At 47.0% G+C, this 23632-nt stretch overlaps 1 protein-coding gene and 1 long non-coding RNA gene across 4 annotated transcripts in view; one reads left to right on the forward strand and one right to left on the reverse strand.

Annotated features, from left to right (window-relative positions):
- PIK3R3 (phosphoinositide-3-kinase regulatory subunit 3) overlaps positions 1-23423 on the forward strand; it is an 89163-nt gene extending 65740 nt beyond the window's left edge. For all 3 annotated transcript variants that reach the window (XM_029083133.2, XM_029083132.2, XM_029083131.2), the window contains 9 exons: positions 14591-14702; positions 15879-15977; positions 17678-17858; positions 18903-19028; positions 19452-19594; positions 20846-21022; positions 21638-21712; positions 22001-22171; positions 23031-23423. In XM_029083133.2, coding sequence (XP_028938966.1) covers positions 14591-14702; positions 15879-15977; positions 17678-17858; positions 18903-19028; positions 19452-19594; positions 20846-21022; positions 21638-21712; positions 22001-22171; positions 23031-23229 — 1283 coding nt within the window. In that variant the 3' untranslated portion in view covers positions 23230-23423. The remainder of the gene's footprint in view (positions 1-14590; positions 14703-15878; positions 15978-17677; positions 17859-18902; positions 19029-19451; positions 19595-20845; positions 21023-21637; positions 21713-22000; positions 22172-23030) is intronic.
- LOC114818236 lies at positions 19469-20906 on the reverse strand. The gene is made up of 2 exons (XR_003766079.2): positions 20695-20906; positions 19469-19819 (listed from the first exon to the last, which is right to left on the reverse strand). It is a non-coding gene; the product is annotated as an uncharacterized LOC114818236 (long non-coding RNA).
- Positions 23424-23632: the final 209 nt, after the last annotated feature.

Below are 23632 nucleotides of genomic sequence, written 5' to 3' on the forward strand. Positions count from 1 at the left end.
TATTTTATTTTCAATTTTTAGAAGAGGAAACTGAGGCAAAGGGAGGTCACTAGGTGACTTGCCCTGATCACTCAGCAGCTGAGTGGCAGAGCTGGTGCTAGAACCTGGGTCCGTGGACTCCGTCTGTGCTCTTTCCTGAAGCCGTGCTGCCTCCTATAGCAGCAGTTGGATTTTCTGGCTAATCTATGATATTGAATCTCTTGAGAGGGAAAAACAAAATTATTCAAAGTCAACATTTCTCTGTTGTGACCGGAACCTGAAGTTTAAAATTAATAGTCTTTCTTATCACATCTGATGCACCTTTTTCTTTCACCGTAACTTCCAAATCCTCCAGTTCCTCTCCGATCCTGGTAATGATTCTGTTAAAATCATCTTTTTTTTTTTGACTCTGCAGGAATTTTCCACTTCCCAAATTTAAACGACCTCTTGGTTCCAAGGCCAGCCATCACCCTTAACTCCAACACCACTGTCTATCTCCCAGTCTCTTCATTGGGAAGCAGCCTAGTGGATAGAGCAAGGGCCGGGAGTCAGAAGGTCATGGGTTCTAATCCCGGGTCTGCCATTTGTTTGCAGTGTGACTATGGGCAAGTCACTTATTTGTGCCTCAGTTACCTCATCTGTAAAATGGGGATTGAAACTGAGAGTCCCACCCGGGACAGAGACTGTATCCATCCTGATTTACTTGAATCCACACAGCGCTTAGAACAGTGCCTGGCACATAGTAAGCGCTTAACATATACCATAAGTATTATTTACTCCTTTGCCCTGTTCCTTTGCTCTCATAAAGCTAATGTCTCTTTACTCTGAACCCTGAAGATGGCTTGTTTTTCAGTCAGTCAAATTTATTGACTGCTTACTGTGTGCAGAGGACTGTACTAAGTAGCTGGGAGAGTACAATGCAGCAGTGTAACAGACACATTCCCTTTTCCATTCAATCCCTCTTCTTCCTCCCCCTTAGACTGTGAGTCCCATATAAGTCAGGGACTGTGTCAGACCTGATTGCCTTATGTCTTATCCCAGCACTTAGTACATGCTTGGCACCAAAGAAGCACTTCACAAATACCACAATTGTGAAGCAATGTGGTGTGTATGACTTGGGGGATGGGAAAGGCTTGTGGGAGGAGGTGGGATTTTAGGCAGGTCCCTTGCCCTCAGGGCGGTGAGATCCAGAGGGCCCCCGGGATACTCTTCAAGAAAGATGAGGGGCCTCCAGTGGGGACCAGAACATGAATGGATTCCCCATCTCCTCCCTCCAAGTCCTTTTTGTTAAATGGCATTACTAAAACCCTGATTATGTGCCAAACACTGTTCTAAATGCTGAGGTAGATAAAAGTTCATTAGATTAGGTGGTTGCTTCTTGGTGCAAGATGTGCAACAAGGATTCTGTTTTAACTTTGATATTTTCCAAGTTTTGTGAAATTTCCATGAGTCCACCAAATTTCTTTCCTACACTACCTTCTGCATCTAAAACTTCTTGAAATGAAAGGGCCTGGGTTCTAATCCTGTCTCAGCCTCTGTCTTTGTTGGGTGACCTTGGGCAAGTCACTTAGCCTCTCTATGACTCAGGTACTTTCTTTGTAAAATGGGATTTAATTCTGTGAGCCCCATGTGGGATATGGACTGTGTCCAACCTGTTTAGCTTGTATCCAGCCCAGCGCTTAGTACCGTGTCTGGCATATAGTAAGTACTTTAAAAATACCATTTAAAAAAGCTTGAACCTAACATTCAGCCGTGTTTAGAGCAACGACACTTCTCCACAGAGAAAAGGAGAGGAGAAAACATTCGGAGCAATTTTTATTAGTCTCATTAACTTAAATGTCTGCACCTAGACTGTTGGAACTGTCTTCTGAGCAGCCCCGTTGGCGTCGTGGACATGAAACTATAAATTAAAAAGTGGAGGGTATGTGTCTGTGAACGTATGTACACACACCCCCATTCATACATTTTTCAGGTTTGAAATCGAAGATACCATCAGGGAGAATTTTATCTATGTGGGTGATAAATACCAATTACCTTCTTCATTGAGTAGAGTGCAGTCTACTTTCCTTTAGACTGCCAGCTCATTGTGGGCAGGGGACATGTCTACCAACTCTGTTACATCGTACTCTCCCAAGTGTTCAGTACAGTGCTCTCCACACAGTAAGCCCTTAATAGATACGATTTATTAAGTGACCCAGAGGAGACTGTTCCTTGCTGCTCAGTTGCTTTGGCTACCTGTAATGTCTGCCACTGGGTTTTTTTGTCCTTTTTTTGGTCTGCCTTGTGATGTTTTCAATGCTTGTGTTCCAAGAAACCCCTTCCCCGTATTTCATATAATTTCAGATTTGGTCAGTCTGTCTTCTGCCGCTTCCCAACTGTCTGCCACTCATGGCCACATGGTTTGAGGCTTTGTTTCTTTTTATCTAAAGCATTTCTTCTTCTGTCTTCTTTATTTATCGTTCCTCCTTTTCAGTTCACTCCAGAGCAGCTGTTCGGGTCTTCTGCTGTCGTCCATTGTCCTCCCCATTCTCTGCCCAGGTGGAAAGCAGTGAGCATTTTTAGAAGCTGGTGGATGGCCTGGGTTCCAGCAGGCTCTGGTTGCTTCTGATCCTGCCTTGCCGTGCAAGCCAGGACATGTTTGTTCAGGCAATCAATTGTATTTATCGAGGGCTTACCACATGAAGAGCACTGTACTAAGTGCTTCCCCCCACCCCCGGGTGGAGTTGGTTGGACAGAATGATGTATCTTGTGGCTAAACTGAAAACGCAGTGCCTCTAATTGGTGGAATAAAGGGAGCCAGGACTCTCAGAATGTCTGATGGGAACCTAATACTTATGGTGGTATTTAATTAAGAAATTACTATGAGCTAAGCACTGGGGACAGAGTGGACATAGTCTCTGTCCCCACTGGGGCTCACATCTTGCAGAAGGGAAAGCAGGAATCTTAGCCCCATTTTCTGGAGTAGGAAACTGAGGCATAGGGCAGTTGTGGCTTACCTGAGGGATATTTTCCTGAAATGGAATAAAAAATTTAAAGTCCTCAGACCTCGATGGTAGGAAAAACAGCGGAGTACTTTGGGGTCACACTACCTTTGGCAAATTGGATCTTGATCACTTTTTGCGAAGATGCTCAAGTCCCACTATCATGTCGGACACCTACTCAGCTAATTGTCCCTTTTATTACTACTCTGGAAAACAGACCCTTATACCAACGTGATTGCCTCTTTTTAATCATTGATACCAAGAGGAAGGCTGTGAAAGAAAAGGTTGTACGGTCTTTTAAACCACAAGAATTAGGAAACATTTAAAAAAGTAAACCCAGTCCTCATACCAGGGTATTTTAGGGTGGTGGTCTGAAATTCCCTGACTCAATTAGGTTGCTTGGGTGGAAGGAATATTTGAATCGAGAATTTTTCAAGTGCCTATCACAAAAGATGTTATAGGATTTTCCTATTCACTTTTTTAAGTAGGCATTTCACAGAGATCCCAATAGTTCCCCAGTGCTAAGATGTCAGTAATTTCCACCTGTAAACTAAGCTAATTTCTACATCTAAGTATTGTTGGAATTGAACAGAATGACCCATTTGGAAGAGTTCTCATTTAATTCAATTTGGCTTGTATTTCATCTGTAGAATGGCCTTTCTCAACTTAGTTTAGTAATGTAGTATATAATTTAATGAACTATAATGCAACCAGAAAAGTTACTTTTCATGAAAAATGAAACTTCTAAAAAGAGAATTTAGAAGAGGGTAACAGTACTAAATGTCAAAGTTTAAAGAATGGTTGGTTAATGCTGACAATTTTTCATTTCAGAGTAGGAAAAGCAATTTATCTCTTCCATATTGGAGTGTATTATGGGTATAAAATAAATTTACAGATAAGAATTGTCTCAGTTATGACTTTCCATGATAATATAGCTGTGTGAATCTTAAACGAGAGGCCATGGGGTTAGCTAAGAATTTATGATATACTGAACTTGATTTCCTTTTTAAATTTTTTCATCTCTTTTTAGTTTTAAAAATGATGGAAATCTTTTTTAAAAGAAGAAAGTTCTTTGTCATTTTCAGTTAAATTTGAATGTAAAAAGTGCATATGTGGTGATTTTATTTGGGGTTTGTGAGTTTTGACTAAAATGTTTCTGCATGTCATATTAAAATAATTTTTCAAGTTTCTCCCAACTCTTGTTAAAGTTGAACCCAGGCTGAAACTAGCTCTAAATTTAAATATGGTCATTTGGACTGATAAATACTTTTGGCCTTTAAATGGTGAATTAAAGTTTTCAGTATTCCAGGGTCATTTTGAATCTATATGCTCTGACTAGAGTCAGAATTGATCATAGTACTTTGGGTTTGTTTTTGGCATTTCTAGAATCGATGTATGTAATTTTTCCTAAAGAACCTATTGTCCTACACCAATTAAGTGTTGAGCAGCCAAGTAGTGAAATCCGTTGATATTTGTAATGGATAGATAAAATCCTTTTATTTTTAATTTTTTTTAGAACTTGAAAACTGGCAAGGACTTAAAGCCTTTTTTAAAGCCTTTTTTCGTCGGTGAAAGAATTTATTTAAATTGTTATATTGCATTTTAGTATAGGAATGTGTGACACATCCCTTGAATCAATGCCAACAGTAGTTATTCAATTTTGACTCTTTTTAGGGATGGGTGTATGTGTAATACCTTTTCAGGAATACCTGAACTTAAAAAAAAAAATCTTCCAGAAAAACAGACTTAGCGATATTTTCAGTATCATTGAGCAGCATCTGGAGAGAGCAAATCCTCTCCCTCTCTGAGTCAACTAAAACTACCTGCTGGAAACGGCTCAGCTACATTCTGTCTCCACGTCAGTAACATACGATCCAAATGCCGGGTTGTGATTGGCCCTTGAACTGTCTCCATTCAGAGATTAGTTTTGCCAACGTCTGATTTGGGATTTAGCTCAGAAAGCAGTTTTGGTTGGTGGGAGGAAAAGGAAAGGGTTAGGGTTACTAACGAGCCAATTACAGAGGAGCCATGTCAGTGCAAAAAAATGGTCCTTGGCCTTGTGTGAGCCAGAATTGGTGTGCGATTCAGCGCCGCCAGCCAAACGATCGTTGGTCTAGATTTGAACACGGTCGTCCGCTGGGGCAGGAAGAAAGTGACTTTGTTTTAATTCTTCCCTTTTTGGATTTTTCCAACCCCCCCCCGCCAAAAACTTAGGCCAGTTTCATCAACTTTAAAAAAAAATCAAACAAACATTACCGTTATCTTTTCTTCTCAGCTCCTGGTTCTTAGTTTTCCCAATCTTTTAGAAAACTGAAAAGAAAGCAGAACGGGTACTTATTCATCATTGTTTTGTATGTGAGATGTTAAATTTTAGTAATTATCTTTTATCTAGCCAATGTAGCGCAATTAGGTTTTTCTCGTTTTCTCATAGGTTTTTGTTTGAAACTAGATTTTGAAAGGTGTAACAAAAATATTCAGTATCCAATTCTTAGTTTCAAATTTGGTTTCCTTGTGCTTTACTTACAAAACATTTCATATTTTGTTGCCACTTGGCAGATGGCTGTTGGCAAATGAGGTAAAAATTAGGACTTCACATTTTTGAAACTCTCCTTGTCAAAGTTGTGAGAATTCGAAGGCCAAACTTACTGATCTTAGGGTAGGTAGTAGACCAACAGGGCTTCACGTACCAGTGGGCTAATTACTTCAGACTCTTCACTTCTGTTCAAATTCATTTTGGAACATTTTCAATTGCAGAATTCTATGCAGTTAATCATTCAGCATCCTTGTTGCATTTAGTTGTCTAGATAAGTTGCTGCAGTGCCAGGGTGATCAAAAATGCCTGTCTATACATCAAGAGTCTGATCAATCACTCCTCCAGAATGGCTAGAGCAAGAATCTACCTCGGCTTTAGGAAGAAGTGCAGGAAGGGGAGGAGAAGGAGGGAGAGAGGGTCAGGCAGAGACCTGGCTCCCCTTTTTCCAGTCTCTTTGTGGTCTTCCCGCCACCTCCCACTTTCCCAGCTGCAGTTCCCCACCTCCAGTCTTGTCACCCCCTGATGTTAGTTGGGGTCTTCAGATCTACAACACCCTGGTCCCCTCAGCCCCGTACCCACATTTAGCACTTGGGTGCTTTGTTCCTCTCCTCAGCACTCCTGTTTTATATTAATCTGCCCTTGAAATTATGTATGGGACTGGTCCTGGTGTCTCTCTATATACTGCTTCCTGCTTTATCCTTGTTATTTCTCCAGCTTTTGCTGCCTGTAAATCCTTCTTCTGTCTTCTTAAACTGCAAGCTGCTTGAGGGCAGGTAATGTGTTGCAACTGTTATACTTTCCCCAACAAAGCAATAATAATAATTGTGATATTAAACACTTACTATGTGCCAAGCACTAGGGTAGATACAGTACAACCAGATCAGATCTGGTCCCTGTCCTACATGGGGCTCTCAGTCTAAAAGGGAGGAAGGATAGGTAGTTAATCCTCATTTTACAGAGAAGAAGTGAAGTGACTTGTCCAAGGTCACCCAGCAGGCAAGGGTTGGGACTGGGATTAGAACCCAGATCTCCAGGCTCCCAGCCCTTTGCTCTTTCCATTAGGCCACCCTGCTTCTCTGCCCTAAGTGTTAGAAAAGTGCCAAACCCTCAGTAGATGCTTAGTCAATCAATGGTATTTATTCCACTGATTAACTATAAGACTATAAGAAGTCCATGTGAATGAAGCATTTTTTTCCTCAACAGCTTTGCATTGGAGTTTGTTTCTCACCATTCCGAAGTAGCAAGCCTTCCTGTGAGATCGGCTCTTTAATTCATAGTTGTTAGTTCCTATCCCGGCCTCAGTGTAACTTAGCATTCTTCATCTGGTCTAGTCAGTGGAAGATCGAAGATCATTATGTAGCCTAGATGCACAGTTTCTTGGAATGAGGGTATATGTCCCCCTTTTTTTTCCATCAGGGTCATTCTATTCATTTCAGGGCTGAAATGTAGAGAGAGATGGCAAATTGCAAAGGAAGGGAAGTTCATTTTAATCTTGGTCAGAGCACCATCCTCTCAGGGCTAAAGTACGGTGTAGTGGTGTGCTCACATCACAGGGTGATGTTCTTGCAGAATTCCTCTTTAAGCAAAACAACTCAGTAATTTCACTCCTTGAATTTGGTTGGACTCCATAAGTAACAGGATATTCCCCTCAGCAGTTCTTAGCACTGTGGTATCTACCTTTAGTTTGCCTACTTTTGTCATTTTTATCTATGCCGTTATTCCTATTCCTGTTGCATGCAATTCCTGTTCCTGTTTTTATGCAATTTCTGTTCCTCTTGTAGGTTTGCAACTTGGAGAACAGGGACATGGTTTTTTACTTCAGTTGCTTGCTCCCAAGTGCCTAGAGCAGTGCCCTGGTTAAGGGTTTTCTAAATACTAAGAGGATTCTTGTAATTTCTACTCAGCCTTCTCTCTGTGGCAGGGTCAACCAACATAGGGTGAATTCACCAGTCCAAAATAGCACCCATTAGGCCCTCGAGGGCTTTCCTTGTATGTACCTCCTTTGGCAGAGGTAAGTTCCTCTCTATCCGTGGGAAATGTCGCTGAGAAGATGGATGTATTTCATGTTGTGAGTCTGAGTGTGTCGAGATTCTCCTTCAATCAGTGGAATTTATTGCATGCATACTGCGTGCACAGCATCATATTAAGCACGTGGGAGAGTGCAATACAGTAGAGTTGGTAGACACGGTCCCTGCCCACAAGGTGCTTAAAGTCTAGGGTGGGATGTGGACATTAAATTATGGATGTGGGAGTAGGTGCTGTGGGGATGAGGGTGGGGTGACTATAAAGTGCTTAAAGAGGCCAGATCCAAGTTCTTAGCGTAAAAGGGGAAGGGAATTGAATTTGCCACTCATGCTGTTTTTTTACTGCATTTTTGTTGTCAACATCTTCCTGGAGCTTCAAGGAGAACAACTCCTTCCCGGATAGCTGCATGCCAGGTTGCTATTATTAAAATAATAATACAGTGATAATTATTATGGCATTAAAGTGCTTAACATGTCAAGCACTGTTCTGTGCGCTGGAGTAGATACAAGTTAATCAGGTTGGACATGGTCCCTGTCCCTCATGGGGTTCACAGTCTTAAATAGGGAGAATGGGTATCTAATCCCCTTTTTACAGCTGAAGCAAGTGAGGCACAGAGAAGTGAAGTGCTTTGCCCAGTGTCACACAGCACGCAGTTGGCGGAGTCAGGATTAGAATCTGTGCCCCGCCCACACCTCTCCTTGCCACTGATTTCCTTTTTCACAGCATCATACTGGGGGCAGACTAAAAGTTAAATGTTATGAATCAGTCGGTCTTAAGCCTCGAGTGCTTACTGTATGTACCGTACTGAACTGAGCACTTGGGAGAATACAGTAGACTTAGTTGTCTTCCCTGCCTTCAAGAAAGAAGCTTCCAGTGCAGTGGGAGAAACAGACAAGAAAATAAACTGTAGGTAAGGGGAAGCAGTAGAGTATAAAGCTGTGTACATAAGCACAGACAGGGTAGAAAGAGGAATGTAGGTACCCAAATGCTTCGGCAAAGTGGCAGGAGTGAAGGAACTAGGGTGGGAAGGTGAGAAAAAGGATAGAAGTAGCCAGAGCTTTTGGTCTTGGCATGAGAGGGTGCTGGAATGGCCCTGACCTTTCGTCCCAGGCCACGTTCACCTGCCGTCACAACAAAAACGGTCCGGTCTTCACCCCTCTTTGCCCTGATTCAACTTTACCACTGTACAGGTAAGGCGGGAAGAAGGGGAGTAGTTAAGAGGTACAGGAGGGAGCGGAAAGGAGTTTGGGAAGGGCATGAAAAGGAATCTGAAATAGTGGTGGCTTTGGGAAATCTCCAATCACTCACCAGAGGGCTGTGCCTCATAAACCTTTGTCTTCCCACATGGATAGGATCTAAGTGCCTTTTGTGCCATCCTTCCAAAATGAAAATGGACGGCTGTATACATATCCTCCGAAGAGGTCAATGTAGACCTCCCTATCTTGGTCTTGCTGGCTGGTTGCCAGTAATGGTTAGCAAAATTCCAGCCCAAAGCTGTATAACTTGGATCACAGGGGGCCTCTCTGGGACCCCAGTTCTCAGAAAGGGAGCCCCCATTGTCTCCAGAAATTCTAGATAAAGAGCGAAGGCAGGTTAGAAGTCCCCGGGGTGTGTTTTTTCTTTAAGTTTTAATTATTCTTATGACAGGCATCTGCGAACTCCAGATCTGCCAAGTTGAATTATAGGCAGTTAGGAAATGCAACAAGGTGGTTTTTGAGATCAACTTTACATCCTCTCAGGGCCCGTTAGTGACTTTAAATATAAATAACAGCCCAGGATGTTGTCTTCCGGAATCAGCATAATTTTAGATCTGTAGACCTAGGTATGCGACAGAGTGCTTTAGGGTGTAGGGTTTGATGTGGACAAAGGATGGTTCTGTACCCAATGTCCTGGAGGGAGAACAGTGATATGGAAACTGATCACCCAAACCAAATAAAAGAGGGGCCCTGAAACACATCTGTCCTTCGAAGCACTGAGGAACTCTAACTGCCTAAGAGAAATTCAGTTTTGAGTTCTGCCAACCAGAAAGTTGAGCATAGTCTTCAGGAACGTCTGGCTCATTATGTTAAAACAACAAAAACCCCTCACCGGATTAGGGGTTTAATTGAATGATACGATAGAGCATTGAGGCAAGGTTTTGAGGTCGAGATGACAAGATATTGGCACTCCTAGCCGAGATGGGGCAAGTGAAGCCGAGAGTTTAACGGTGGTGGAAGATAGGGAATTCTGTTATTACCAGCCTATTTCCTGACCAAAATGAGGACTTGAAGGAAGTAAATTGGCTGTCACTCAAGGCTGGTAACCCGAAGTAATGCCTTTGGACAAGAAGCAAGGCTAGAAAAAAGTGAGCCGAAATGATCTCAATCCCAGGCAGAGACACAGGATCCATTAGATAGTGGCCCCTGTGATATTTTGCAGCCGTCTTGTTCATGGGTTTTTTTTTGTGTGTGTCCTTGGGCATATGTGTGGCTTTAGGACATTTCAGTTTACATAGACTACATGTGGGAAGGCTTTTACTGAGGAGCCTCTGGGCCCAATCTTCACCTTCAATGCCTCTGAGGGCAATTCAAGATCCAGAATACATAACCATCTTCATTGCATACAGAAAAGTCTCTCTTGCTCTCTCATTTTATGGAACTGGACTTGTGAGCACTGGCTGCAGAAGGTTTTTGGTATTAATCCTTTTCCTTTGAAATTTTCTCTGCCTGCCAGTTTGGCAGCCAACAGAGGATACTTGTAAGTTTTTTTTCTCTCAGTTTCTTAGTTTTCGTGTTTTGCTTTCGTGTTATTCTAGCACTAGTGTGTTTGGGAATGGGGTGGAAAGTCTAATCCCCTTTTGGAATAACTTGTTTGATTCTAAAATGGAGTGAGGCTACCTTTAGAAAGATTGCTTTGGCTATGTTTTTTTTTTTTTTTTTTTAACTAGCACCTGGTAGACCTAATTAAAGGTGCTGACCAGAAAAACCATGAGAGAGAACACATAACCAACTATAGATAGAGACTTGTACCTGTACTGTATTGGGTATTGACACTTTTACTGAAAATGTCATATGCTTGGTGAAAAAGCTCCATTAGTTTTCTCAGAAATTCTCAATCCTGAATTTTTAGAAAGTCTCTTATCAAAATGAAGTGGGTACAGATTCTAACATGGTTGCAGTTTTGAGGACTGTGTTACCTTAAGTCATTATCGAAAGGTGTTCAAAAAACACTTAAACCTGCTCCATCATCCAGTGGTTAGATTTATAGTCAGGTTGTGTTTTGCCTCTTTCAAGCTTCCTTTCTCTCTATATATTGTCAGTGAATTTTGAATTTCTGTCTCACTAAAAGTGATATCCTCCCTATTCATAGGTTCCTAATTTGTCAAGTCATTCTTTTTTCAAATTCTCTTAGGATAATTGAGATTTTATTGTTAAACAATGTGCAGAAATGCTGTCTTTTCCCTTTTTGCCATTGCTACAACCGAATTCTAAACTCTACAATTCTAAAAATCAGTGGCAGCTGCTGGCTTTGGTTGTTCTTCTAATTTTTAAAAAAATACGACAAAACTGCCTAATTTAGGGTTCCTCCAATTAAGGGTAGCTCAAGCCCCACTTGCCCTGCTCTTTGGAGAGAGCCAAAGTTGTAGTGGATCTTTTTAAAAGTATTATATTTGCTTTACGGTTAACCTCTTTCCAACTCCAACTTTACATACAAAAGGGACAGTCTTTTTTCTTTCTCCTAAATGTATCTCCAGATCATTCCAGATTCATCCATGGATGCAGCAGCTCATTAGAATTGCATCTAGCATGGACACCCTGGAGGAGAGCATACAGTTTCATGGAGCAGTGGGGATAAGGATTTTGAGTTTGCCCACGAATAAGGAACTACTTACAATTCCCCTCCAATTTCAGTGGAAAATGAGAAATATGCTCTGTTACTGTTTTAAATTATGGCTTTCTATAAAGGGAGGCTTACTTGTTTATATTTCATATGTGGGGATGATGAGGCCTTTCTTTGGGTGTAGGCCTCTCCCCATAATACGATGCTAACCACACTAACTCATTGTGGTAGGGAATGTGTCTGCTGACTGGTTATATTGTCCTCTCCTAAGTGCCTAGTACAGTGCTCTGCACATAAGCGCTCTGTAAATAACGATTGATGGATTTTAAATTGCTATCTATGTTTCAGGTTTTCCTGGTGGGTTCATTTGTTTCAAGTGACAGGGAGTTAGAAAAATGATCGGCCCTTTTCACCCAGAAGGCCCCAAGTCTCTTGGGAAACTCAGGAACTAAGAACTCATTCAACATTAGAATATGGAGAAACCCAATCACCAAACCACTCTTTGGGACCTTCTAAACATAGGAAAACCAACTTATTTCCCCACTTGAACTGGTCAGGTGCTTGAATGGGGCAGGAAAATGCAGCAAGATGAGATTGGATGAGGCCCCAGATCTCTCTGCTGGTCAGAGGTGGCCTCTCGAGGAATCCCCCACCTAACTCTGTTTCCGTCGTCATCTTCTGATAGCTTGAAAGGCATCTCGCCGACTGCATTGTTCCTCCGTGTTTAGCCAACGCCTCTCGGGTAGATGTTTGTGCTAGTTGTTCCACCGGCAGGGCCTGCTTGTCTCTTGGACGTTGACCACCCCCCTCTTTGCAAACCCCTCCTCTCCCTGGGCCTCCTATTCCCTTAGGGGCGTTAAAGGGCTGTCAGAATGGGTGCCGGAGAAGGGGTGTCCAGATCATCCCATCCCCACCAGGCACACCTGCAAAGGCCTGGAAACGCCGAGTGGAAGGGGCAGTCCCTGCTTCCCAGCTTCTACCCCAGTGGGAGATAAGCAGACACAAATTGCCAGCTGTATAAGAAGTAAAAGGAGGGGAGCTTAGTCCTCCCTCTGTAATGCGTCATCGGGGTGGCAAGGTGGGTGGTGAAGAAGATCGATTGGGGACGCGGGATTTAGTTCGGGAAGGTCTCTTGGAAAGGGTGACTTTTCAGGAGGGTTTTTAAAAATGGGGAGGGAGTCGCTTTGGGAGAGCATAGGGAAAGGTGGAAGCTGTGGGTCGGTGATGGGAAATTCCCGAGTGAGATACAGGTCGGGTTAGTTGGGAGGAACGAATTGCTGATTGGGAGGCCACAGGCACAACTGGTGTTTCGCCGTCCTGCTGCTAGCCCTCCGGTTACAGTCTGCTCCCTCTGGCACCCCATGCCCCTGCAGGAGCCCGACTGGCAGGGAAGAGAGAGCCCCAGTGGGGTTGCACAAGTCACGGGCACCGGCGTCCCGCAGGCTCTCGATCCTGAGGTGACAGCACTGAGGCTCGCCCGCTCATCTCCCCGGGAGGCATCAGGCAGACAGACCCAGCCCCTCCCCTTAGCACTCAGATTTTACCGAAAACCTTTCCACAGCATGGTTTATTTCGTTCCTTGCTGCTCTTCCCAAAAGATATGGCAAATACCACAGATGAAGGGCTAGACTACCTTGGGTGCGTGTTGTGTGTTCTGCCGAGTGCGATAGAGCCAAACGGTGATAAATGAAATAGGCCCCCACAAGAAAGCAAGTCAGAGTTTTAGAATAGAACGGGGCCCAGCCTGGCCTTCTCCGGAACCCCTGAGGAAGGCTGCTTTGTATCACATAGTCTGATTCTGTTAGAAATCTGGGAACTATGAGAGGCGGAGTGAAAGAAGATTGCACGTTTTGTAAAATGAAAGCCCTGACTTTGGCTAATTGAACAGAAAATTGTCTGATAAGCTGCCGACGAGCTATAATTCGGATTTCAATTTTCCGAAAGATGTCCTGGGGATTCTGCCAGTCTACCCATCTCACAAACTTTGCTCCAGAGGGATTTCGGTTTGCAAAGTTTTGGGGCGTTCATTAGCCCAGAACCAAAATCAAATCCTAAGTGTTGTTAGGGAAGCAGCATGGCCTAGTAGAAACAGCACAGGCCTGGAAGAAGGCGACCTGGGTTCAAATCCCAGCTCCCCCCTTCATCTGCTGTGTGACCTTGGGCAAGTCACTTAACTCACTGTGCCTCAGTTCCCTCAGCTGCAGAATGGGGATTCAGTCCCTGTTCTCCCTGCTACTTAAACTGTGAGTCCCATGTGGGACCTGATTACCTTCTGTCTATCCCAACACATTCCCTCATCTGTAAAATGGGGATTAATAATAATAATGTTGGTATTTGTTAAGCGCTTACTATGTGCCGAGCACTGTTCTAAGCGCTGGGATAGACAGAGGGGAATCAGCTTGTCCCACGTGGGGCTCACAGTCTTAATCCCCATTTTACAGATGAGGGAACTGAGGCACAGAGAAGTTAAGTGACTTGCCCACAGTCACGCAGCTGACAAGTGGCAGAGCTGGGATTCGAACTCATGAGCCCTGACTCCAAAGCCCATGCTCTTTCCACTGAGCCACGCTGCTTCTCTAAGCAGCATTAGAGAAGGATTAAGACTGTGAGCCTCATGTGGGACAACCTGATGACACTGTATCTACCCCAGCGCTTAGAACGGTGCTCTGCACATGGTAAGCGCTTAACAAATACCAATATTAAAAAAAAAATGTTGGTATTTGTTAAGCGCTTACTATGTGCAGAGCACTGTTCTAAGCGCTGGGGTAGACACAGGGGAATCAGGTTGTCCCACGTGGGGCTCACAGTCTTAATCCCCATTTTACAGATGAGGGAACTGAGGCACAGAGAAGTTAAGTGACTTGCCCACAGTCACACAGCTGACAAGTGGCAGAGCTGGAATTCGAACTCATGAGCCCTGACTCCAAAGCCCGTGCTCTTTCCACTGCGCCACGCTGCTTCTCTATTGTTATTATTATATTATTATTATTACAGTGTTTGGTGCATAAGTGCTTAACAAATACCACTAATAATTATTATTGTTGTTGTCATAAAAACCAAATGACTTTTTTTCCCTCTTCACACAATCTCTGGCAGAGGTCTAGATGGAGTCTTTCTTTGCTGGGTTAATATTTAATACAAAATAATATTTGGTTATTCCTCAGGTCTTGTATATTAGTGGGCTGGTTTTAGCTGAGGGAACAGGAACATGAATGAAAACTATTATATGTAACCTTTGTTTCTCCTCTTCTAGCTCTTCCTCCCAAACCGCCCAAGCCAATGACTCCATCAAGCACAAATGAGGTCAAGGACAGTTCCGGTGTAGCTCTCCAGGATGCCGAATGGTACTGGGGGGACATTTCCAGGTAACTAAGATCCTTTCTTGCCACACGCTGATAGATGCTCTTAAGCCTATTTGTCCCTTGGGAATTAATAGTTGGTTTTTTAAGTGTTAAGCCATTAGGTGGTCTTTTTTTTTTCCACCCTCCAAGGTTACCTTTCCTTGGCAGAGTGTTCCTTGGTGGCTTTTCAGCTTTGAATAGCAATTTCTTTTTTTCTTTCAGGTTTGCATTTAATCCCAAACAGTGGTCCCATCCCTAGAACTGTGTCACAGACAGGAACTGGAATCATTCCTAATTTCAGGGGGGTTAAAAATTTTGATTAGATTGGGTACTGCCCCATGAATTGGCAGAGAGGGTTTTTGATGACTGCTGCACAGATTTCAGGCTAAGAGGAAAGTAAAGGTTATATTGGTTCTGCTCTTTTACAGCTGCTTTTTGTCCTTCCCTGTCTTTGAAAGAAAGCAGGGTTCTTGGGAGGAAAAACGTCGGGCTCTTAGGTTTAGAGGTTCTTGAGGTTTTGAACTATTTTTCCAAGGCGTCAGGTGTATTTATTTATTTTAAAAGCACAGTTTGTGCTAGAAAGACCTCTTCTCCCTGGTCGGAGTGATAAGACTGTCCCTATGATGAGGCCCGGGTCCTTCCTTCCTCCCGTCCAGCTTGTTGGAGAGTGGAGAGCCCATTTCCCAACAGGGCCCAAGCCTCAGTTTCCCATAAGGGCCCGAGCCCCAGCCTCACAAAGGGCGTCTGTTCCCAGCGCAGACTCGGGCCGGAGCAGATCACGTCTAAAGGTTGTGAACTCAGTGATTTTCTCCGATCAGACCCAGCTGTTACCATTACTTTAAATATATCCTTCCGTCTAAACAGCAGATCAGCGCAGCTGCTGGTTTGGCTAAAACGCTACAAGTCCAAACCTGCCCGAGGAAGCCCTGAAGACCGAACAGAAACACTATCCCCTGCAGACCTCCAAAACCCAAAAGGACGGTTTCGAAGGCAGATAGCCTCCCCCTCTCTGCAGTCGCTTATTACCAAACAGCCAGGCGGAAAGGAAAGCCGGTCCACGTCAGGGGTCGGGAGAGCTGGGTGCTTTTCAAAGCCCAGGGGCTACTCCCACCCCCTTGGTCGCCCGCCCTCCCCTTCTCCCACCACGTCGGTCAGGTGACAGTAGCTTTATCTCACTGTTACCGTTGTTTCCTCACCCAGGGAGGAGGTGAACGACAAATTACGAGACATGCCGGATGGGACTTTCTTGGTGCGAGATGCGTCCACGAAGATGCAGGGAGACTACACTTTGACACTGAGGTAAAAGCTCTGTCCGAGCACACGTGAGGCTGAATGCCCGCTAGCGGGATGTTCAAAGTCTGGGCTGGGGTTGGATGCGTACAGAGAGAAAGAAGGCAGCGTGGGAAGCAGCATGGTCTAGTGGAAAGAGCAGAGGCCTGTGAGTCACTGGACCTGGGTTCTCATCCAGGCACATAGTAAGTGCTTTCAAATGCCATTTAAAAAGAAAACCAAATGAAAAACGCAACAGTTCAGATAAGTTAGCTCAAGTGAACATTCACCAATCCAGAATTGCAGCATTAAAACCTGTAAATCAAACAATCCAAGTAGGGCTCAGTCAGTCCTCTGGTTCCTCACCACTCCAAGCTGGGAAATAGTCCTTTGTGGAGAAGCGGCCACATCTTTCCCGGCGTTCCAGCCGTTGGGAAGGTAGCAGCCAAGGAGGCTTCAAGCCCAAGGCCCCCCCCGCCCCTAGAGAACAGTTATTCCTTGCGGTTTACTCAACCTGGCAGACGGCTGAATGACATGAGAATCGTACCTTTCTTATGTGAGTCCTTGTGACTACAAATTGCTATTCGCAAGTCAGGGTGATGTAAAGTCCTGGATTAATTTCCCTGTAATCAGTCATTCAGAGGATTGAATTAGGTTTGAGTGTCTTGCTTGAGCATCGGAACCTTGAGCCACGTCGATGATTGCATTAGAAATCCATCTTCATCTATCGTTTGTAATATAAATGGCTTTTGGGGGGAGATTCTGAATACTGCAGATTGGCACTTTTTCGAATGATCTTTCACGTCGGCTGAGGGGCCTTAAAGATTCTATTATTCCCCCTGAGAAATTAGAGTTAAGTTGAAGTTAAATATGAGGAGCGGGTTGAGTGATGAGAAGATAAAATTCACTTCAGGTTCTTTACTCCAATATTCTATAAAAACTTCAGGATTTACATGTTGTGGTATTGATAGCTGGGTGAATACATTATCCTCTCTCCTCGAAATATTTTCAGCGGTAACTCAGTGTTACTGGCGGCCAGTATATTTATACTTTTCCCCCTGCAGGCTGTGTCAGCCAAGGGTGAGGAGATCAGTAATTCTGCCCGGGGCCTTATTGGACCTCCCAGAACCTGGCTCATTAGGTGGCTGACTGCGCGGGGATTTTATGGGGAGAGGGGTTTTTTTGGGGGGGGAAGGAGGCGGGAAGGGGCTGTGAAAAATATGCTGGGACCTGTAGCCGGTTAGCTCTGCCTTGAGATTTTGCCTTCATTTCTGCCTCCTGGTTGTGCTCCCCTCATCACTCTTTTCTCAGTCTCCAAGACTGAGGTGACCAGCCTGAGGGTCTCCATCCCTTCCTTCCATCCTTTACCCCATCTCCTCCACACCGTGAATGGCATCAGGCAGAGGGGGGGCCTGGCGAGCCGGAGATGTGTCCCCGTGTGTTAGGGTTCCCTGGGCATAGGGGTGGTACAAGTGCTTGGCCTGGCAAAGCTCTGTGGTTAGCGGGTTGGCACTTATCTCTTCTTGACTTGATAGGGCGAGAAGTTCTCTTCAAAAGCCCTCCTGCCCTGGTCAGACCCGGCCCTGTCTCAATCCCTCGTAAACATCTACCACCCGATTTTGCCCTCTTGCCTTGCCTTCAAACTTGAAATCGATGCGAGGAGAAGCTTCTCTAGTGCATTTCATGGTACCGTGAAAGAAAATGCTTAAAGTTTCTATCTTGTTTTACAGGAAGGGAGGCAATAATAAGCTGATAAAGATCTATCACCGGGACGGTAAATATGGTTTTTCGGATCCACTGACGTTTAATTCTGTGGTGGAGCTCATCAACCACTACCGCCATGAGTCCCTTGCTCAGTACAATCCCAAACTTGATGTGAAGCTGATGTATCCAGTGTCCAGATATCAACAGGTGCGATTTCCAAAGTGTCCTCTAACCCTTGAGATGGCTAATGTACGTGTGGGGGTGAAATGGGTCACTTAAGCACCAATGAACAACATTGTGCTACACAGAAGATGGGGAGATCAGACAAACCTTGGAACCACCCCGGGGCCCACAAGCATCTCGTCTCTTATTTCCCGGCTTAATCAGCGTTTTAAAATTCTGTAGAACCAAGGGAGCAGGCCCTATAAGTCACCACTCCTCGTTGGTGTTCAGTAGCTTGATCGGTGTAATGGCTAGAGCACAGGCCTGGGAGTCAGAAGGTCGTGGGTTCTAATCCTGACCTCCACTTGTCTGCTTCACTTCACTTCTTCTCTGTGCCTGTTACCTCAGTTACCTCAGTTTTAAAATGGGGATTGAGACTGCGAGCCTCCTATGGGACAGTGACCGTGTCCAACTTGACTTGCTTGTATCCACTCCAGCGCTTAGTACAGAGCCTGGCACAGAGTAAGTGCTTAACGAATACCATCATTATTATTACCTTCCTGGAAAGTTGGTGGTACTGCTTGAATTCCAGGTTTATACTTGAGGGTGGCTGGGTAATAATAGTGGTATTTGTTAAGTGATTACTATGTGCCAAGCACTCTTCTAAGCTCTGGGACAGATACAAGGTAATCAGGTTGTCCCCCATGGGACTCACAGTCTAAGTCCCCATTATACAGATGAGATAAATGCAGCACAGAAGTTAAGTGACTTGCCCAAAGTCACACAGCTGATAAGTGGTGGAGCTGGCATTAGAACCCATGACCTCTGACTCCCAAGCCTGGGCTCTTTCCATTAAGTCACGCTATTTCCCTAGCAGCATTACACGCAGCATTAACTCGACCAACTGCCCCAAATCGCTCATCAAAGTGAAACGAATGTAATCTTTCAGCCTTTTGGCTCCTATGGGGTGGCCCCCGACGGTTGGCCGGCAGGAAGGCCTACACTTGGAGGGTGGGAAATGGATGTAGAAGGAATGATCCGGCCTTAGCCAGTCAGCCCTTACCCGCTCCCCTTGGTTTCTGCCCCCAGGATCAGTTGGTGAAGGAAGATAGCATCGACGCTGTGGGGAAAAAGCTTCAAGAGTACCACGCTCAGTACCAGGAGAAGAGCAAGGAGTACGACCGGCTGTACGAGGAGTACACCAGAACCTCTCAGGTGGGTGCTGCCAGCCCCGCCCATTCGCAAGCTCCTTGAGGGCCGGGATCGGCTCGGCCCACTCGAGGCCCAGGAAGGAGCCGCGAGTGTGAGCTGGGGGCAGTAGGAGGGAGAGTGCTGCTTGGCAGGGGTTTCGGAGGAGGAGGAAGATGCGGACAGAGGCAGGCTTTTCAGGAAAAGGATACCGGGGCGGGGGGGCAGAGAAGAGTATGGATCGGGACCTTGTGTCTTGGAATTTTAGCCTCCTAATGTGAGGGGAGATGGATTTCTACTCGAGGCAGTTGAGTTGGGTGAGGTCATGCGACAGCTTCCTTCGGGAACCCTAATTGGGGCTCCCAAGAGGGATGGGAAATAGACCTGGGAGATTGTGTGACAAAAGATGATGAGGTCAGTACTTACCCCACCCCTCTCCTCCCCCTGCAGGAAATTCAGATGAAGAGGACGGCAATCGAAGCTTTTAATGAAACAATTAAAATATTTGAAGAGCAGTGCCACACCCAAGAACGGTACAGCAAAGAATACATCGAGCGATTTCGTCGCGAGGGGAACGAAAAGGAAATTGAACGGTAAGCCCGGCAGATCCCTCGAGCGGCTCGTGTCTGTCTCTTCCCTCGGCTCCCGGCCCTTCCTTCGGGTGGTTCCGGCATTGATCCACGAGGGTGTGGTGACGTGCACCTTTTCAGGTAGTGAGCGCCGAGCTAAACCTCTGGAATCTCATGGGTTGATAAGAGCAGCAGTTCATCTAGGTCTTCACTGTCTAACCAGTGGCACCTCCAGGGCAGGCAGCGGTCCTGTGGGGATGGAGTTAGCCCCCCACGAAAGCTGGGGTGCGAGCAGAAGAAACTAGGCATTGGGCTGCTACTCAGGAAGGAAGAGCTTGCCCTTCAAGTTCATTGACCACCTGGACAAGTTCCTCTCTGGCAGGGAGATATGGGGTCAGAGAATGAACAAATTAGCGTGAGCCCGATTCTTCCCGTATCACCCAAGAGGCAGCCAACTTGTTGGCCCTCTGATTCCGTCAACCTAGGGGCCCACCAGAGTTGCGGGGTGCTGCTTTGTTACTGCAGTTAGCCAGGGCAGGAGAGGAGGGCACTGTTTTGGTGCCCCTCACCCCCTGATAGCGTTAAACCGGTTCAGCCTCGGGCGGCGTTGGCCTTCCCAATTGTCGTGGTGATGGTGAAATTTCTCACAAAGTTGTTAATCCCGCCACACACAAACACACCTGCCCCAGGAAGGGGGAATCACAGCATCATTAGGCCCCATCTGCACAGGCAGAAGGCTCCACGTCCTGCTCTTTTCCCAGCACTTGGATGGGGGATAGAGCCGGTCACTCCCTGGGTGAGGTAGGGATGGCTCTCCTCTCTTCTCCTTCCCTCCTGCCCCTGGCACTCTTTACTTATTTCGTCCATCAGGTCAACCCCTCCGGAACCTTTCCTTGCTGGGCGTCCACTTTTTTCTCCCCTTTTCTCTCTCTTCTCTCCATCCTTTCTCTCTTTTTCCCTCCTCCTCTTCACTCTTCACTTCTCTCATCTTCCTGATCTCTCTCTACGTCTTACCATTCCTTTCTTCCTCTCCCTCCTCTTCTCCCACCCCCCTCAGTTATAAAATGGCCGGCTATTGCTGCAAGAGGGGTGGGCTTTGGTGGCCGGGGAAAACTGGTGCTTACCTCCCTTCATCCACAGCTGGCATTTTTGGCAAGGTCCTTGTTCCTCTGGGAGCAGGGTCACCTAAATGAGGGTTCAGAGAAACCCTGGCCCCCGGGACGGTGAGCCCCAAGCTGGCCTCGAATTTCTCCAGTCAGTGAAAAATTTCCCCAGGATTATGATGAACTACGAGAAATTGAAGTCACGACTGGGAGAGATCCACGAGAGCAAAATGCGCCTGGAGCAGGACCTGAAGAAACAAGCTTTGGACAACCGGGAAATTGATAAAAAAATGAACAGCATCAAACCAGACCTCATTCAGCTGCGCAAGATCCGAGACCAGTACCTTGTGTAAGTCGGGGCGGGCCGGTTCGTGGGCCGCCTCCCGGAAGGGAGTTCTATGCCAAAAGCAGCCCTCCCTCCCTCCCTTCCACGGCGGTTTTGCACAACTTGAACTAAGAATTTACGACCTATGCTTTTAATTGTTTAATCACTCAGGAGTATTTCTTGAGCACAGAGCACTGTACTGAAGGCCTGGAAGTCAGAGGACCTGGGTTCTAATCCCAGCTCTGCCCATTACTTGCTGTATGACCTTGGGCAAGTAACCTCTCGGTGCTTCAGTTTCCTCAGCTGTAAAAGGGGGATTAAATGCCTGTTCTCTCTCCTACTGAGACTGTGTCCAACCTAATTAACATGTACCTACCCCAGTGCTTACAAAAGCAATTGACACTTTGTAAGCCTTGGGAAAAAAAATGCTTAGGAGAGCTGGTCCTGCCCTTAAGGAGATAAATAAGGGGTTAGTCAGGGAAGGCCACAGAGGAGGGAGAGGAGGGGCCTTGCTTCCTCCTGGGATGGGAATGAGCTCCCTTGTCGACCTCCCCCCCCCCCCCCCGTCGGCCGCGTCCCCAGCCTTTTTCCCTTAGTGATGAGACGCCTCATCCCTTCTTTCGTCTTCTCCCACGGCAGCTGGCTTAACCACAAAGGCGTCAGGCAGAAGCGGCTCAACGACTGGCTGGGAATCCAGAACGAGAACAGAGACGAGTGAGTTGCCTGTTTCCTTTGCATCTCCTTGTTGCCTGGGGGTGTCAGGGGGGTCTGTGGGAGCTGCACCCTGGTAGGCAGCCCCCTGGGGCTGTATTGGAGCTGGGGGAGGGAAGGGGGCCCCCGGCTGGGGCATTTTAATGCTCCCCTTCCCCCCGACCACCCCCACTGGATCTTAGCAGCAAGCTAACTTCTCTTAAAGGAAAGAAACCTCTTCCATGTCCCCTCCCATCATCTAAGAACACGGCATCTATCGAACAGTGTTTTAACGGCTCCCCCTCCCCGTAGCACTTACTTTGTGAATGAGGAGGATGAGAACCTGCCCCACTACGATGAGAAAACCTGGTTTGTCGGAGATCTCAACCGCACCCAGGCCGAGGACTTGCTGCGCGGGAAACCCGACGGGGCCTTTCTAATCCGCGAGAGCAGCAAGAAAGGATGCTACGCCTGCTCCGTGGTGTAAGTACTGGCCGGCTCCGGGCGCGGAAGGGTCAGCGCTCTCCCAAGCGCTGCCTGCTGTTACCGACTCCCTTGGCCACGACCTTCCCCCTCGGTGGTGTAGAAGTTGGGGGTGGAACAGTCTAGGGGAAGAAGAAAGAAAAATTTTTACTACAGGATTAAATTCAGGGGTGCCGAGGCTGGGGGTGTTGGGATCCGAGTGCAGAGAGAGCACTCCTCCTTACCCACGGTCCCCCCAAAAGCAGAGGTGAGGGAAATGGTTTAGATTGGAGGCGTCTGTCCCAGCAACCTTATTTGGGCTCATTGTTCCACAAGTCCCGATGGGTGCGTTCCTGGGGTCCAGCGTTGACCTGGAGGAAGCCACCGCCCTCCGCTCCCCAACTCTGGCTCACCTTCTTCCCACAGGCCAGCTCTGTACTGATGCCCAATTTGGGGTGATATCGCCTCGTTGCAGAGTTAGACTGGGATCGCAGTCGGAATCAATGCCTTTGGGATTTTTACCCAGAGAGGGAGAGAAGCCCCGCTTTCCCGCCTGTGGCATCAGCCCCTCTGTTTACCCTGGGCCGGGCAAGGCGGGGCGAGGCCGCCTCTGGCCAGCAGCAGCCAGGAGGGAACCGGGCCAAGGGGTTCCGCCCTCCAGGCCCAGGTGGAAGTCTGGACGGACCCATCTGACCCATGGGCCGTGACAGTGCAAACAACCTTGGCCGGAGCTGGGCTCCTGCCGGGAGGCTCACAGAGAGAGGGGCCGGGCGGGCGGAGGGTGTCGGGTGGGGGGGCTCTACCGGAAGGTCATCCCGTCTCCTCGCCCTGTCCGCTCCCCAAACCCCCGCCTGAGTGTCGGTCTCGGCCTCCCCCACAGGGCCGATGGCGAAGTGAAACACTGCGTCATCTACAGCACCCCACGCGGCTACGGGTTCGCCGAGCCCTACAACCTGTACGGCACCCTCAAGGAGCTCGTCCTCCATTACCAGCAGACGTCCCTCGTCCAACACAACGATTCCCTCAACGTCCGGCTCGCCTACCCCGTCTACGCACAGATGCCCGCCCTCGGCAGATAAATCCACCCGCGGCGGGGGGGGTGGGGGTGGGGGGGCGGGCTGGGCCGGGCCGCCGTGGATTCTTTTCTACCGTTTTTACTAGGACTCGGAGGGCATTCTTTCCTACTTAGACTGCTTGTTTTGCACAAGTGATTCTCTGAATGTGAAGCGGCGAGGTCGGGCGCCCACCTGCCGCCCACAGCCGGAAGCGGGGGGTGTGGAGGAGGAGGAGGAGGGTGGGGGTTCTCGGTTCCGTACCTGTCCGTTCCTTTGTCAGCCAGGGACCTTGGGCGAGCCGTGGGCCGGGATGCGCTCGGGGTGGGGCGGGGGGAGTGACCGGTTCCGGAGCGCCAGCCTCCGGGGGCGGGAGGGTTGGGGGGGAGGGGGAGCGACCCGGACAGCAGCGCCGGTCCGTCCTCTGACG

This window comes from Ornithorhynchus anatinus, chromosome 18, assembly GCF_004115215.2.
Source record: "Ornithorhynchus anatinus isolate Pmale09 chromosome 18, mOrnAna1.pri.v4, whole genome shotgun sequence".
Classification (NCBI taxonomy): Eukaryota; Metazoa; Chordata; class Mammalia; order Monotremata; family Ornithorhynchidae; genus Ornithorhynchus; species Ornithorhynchus anatinus.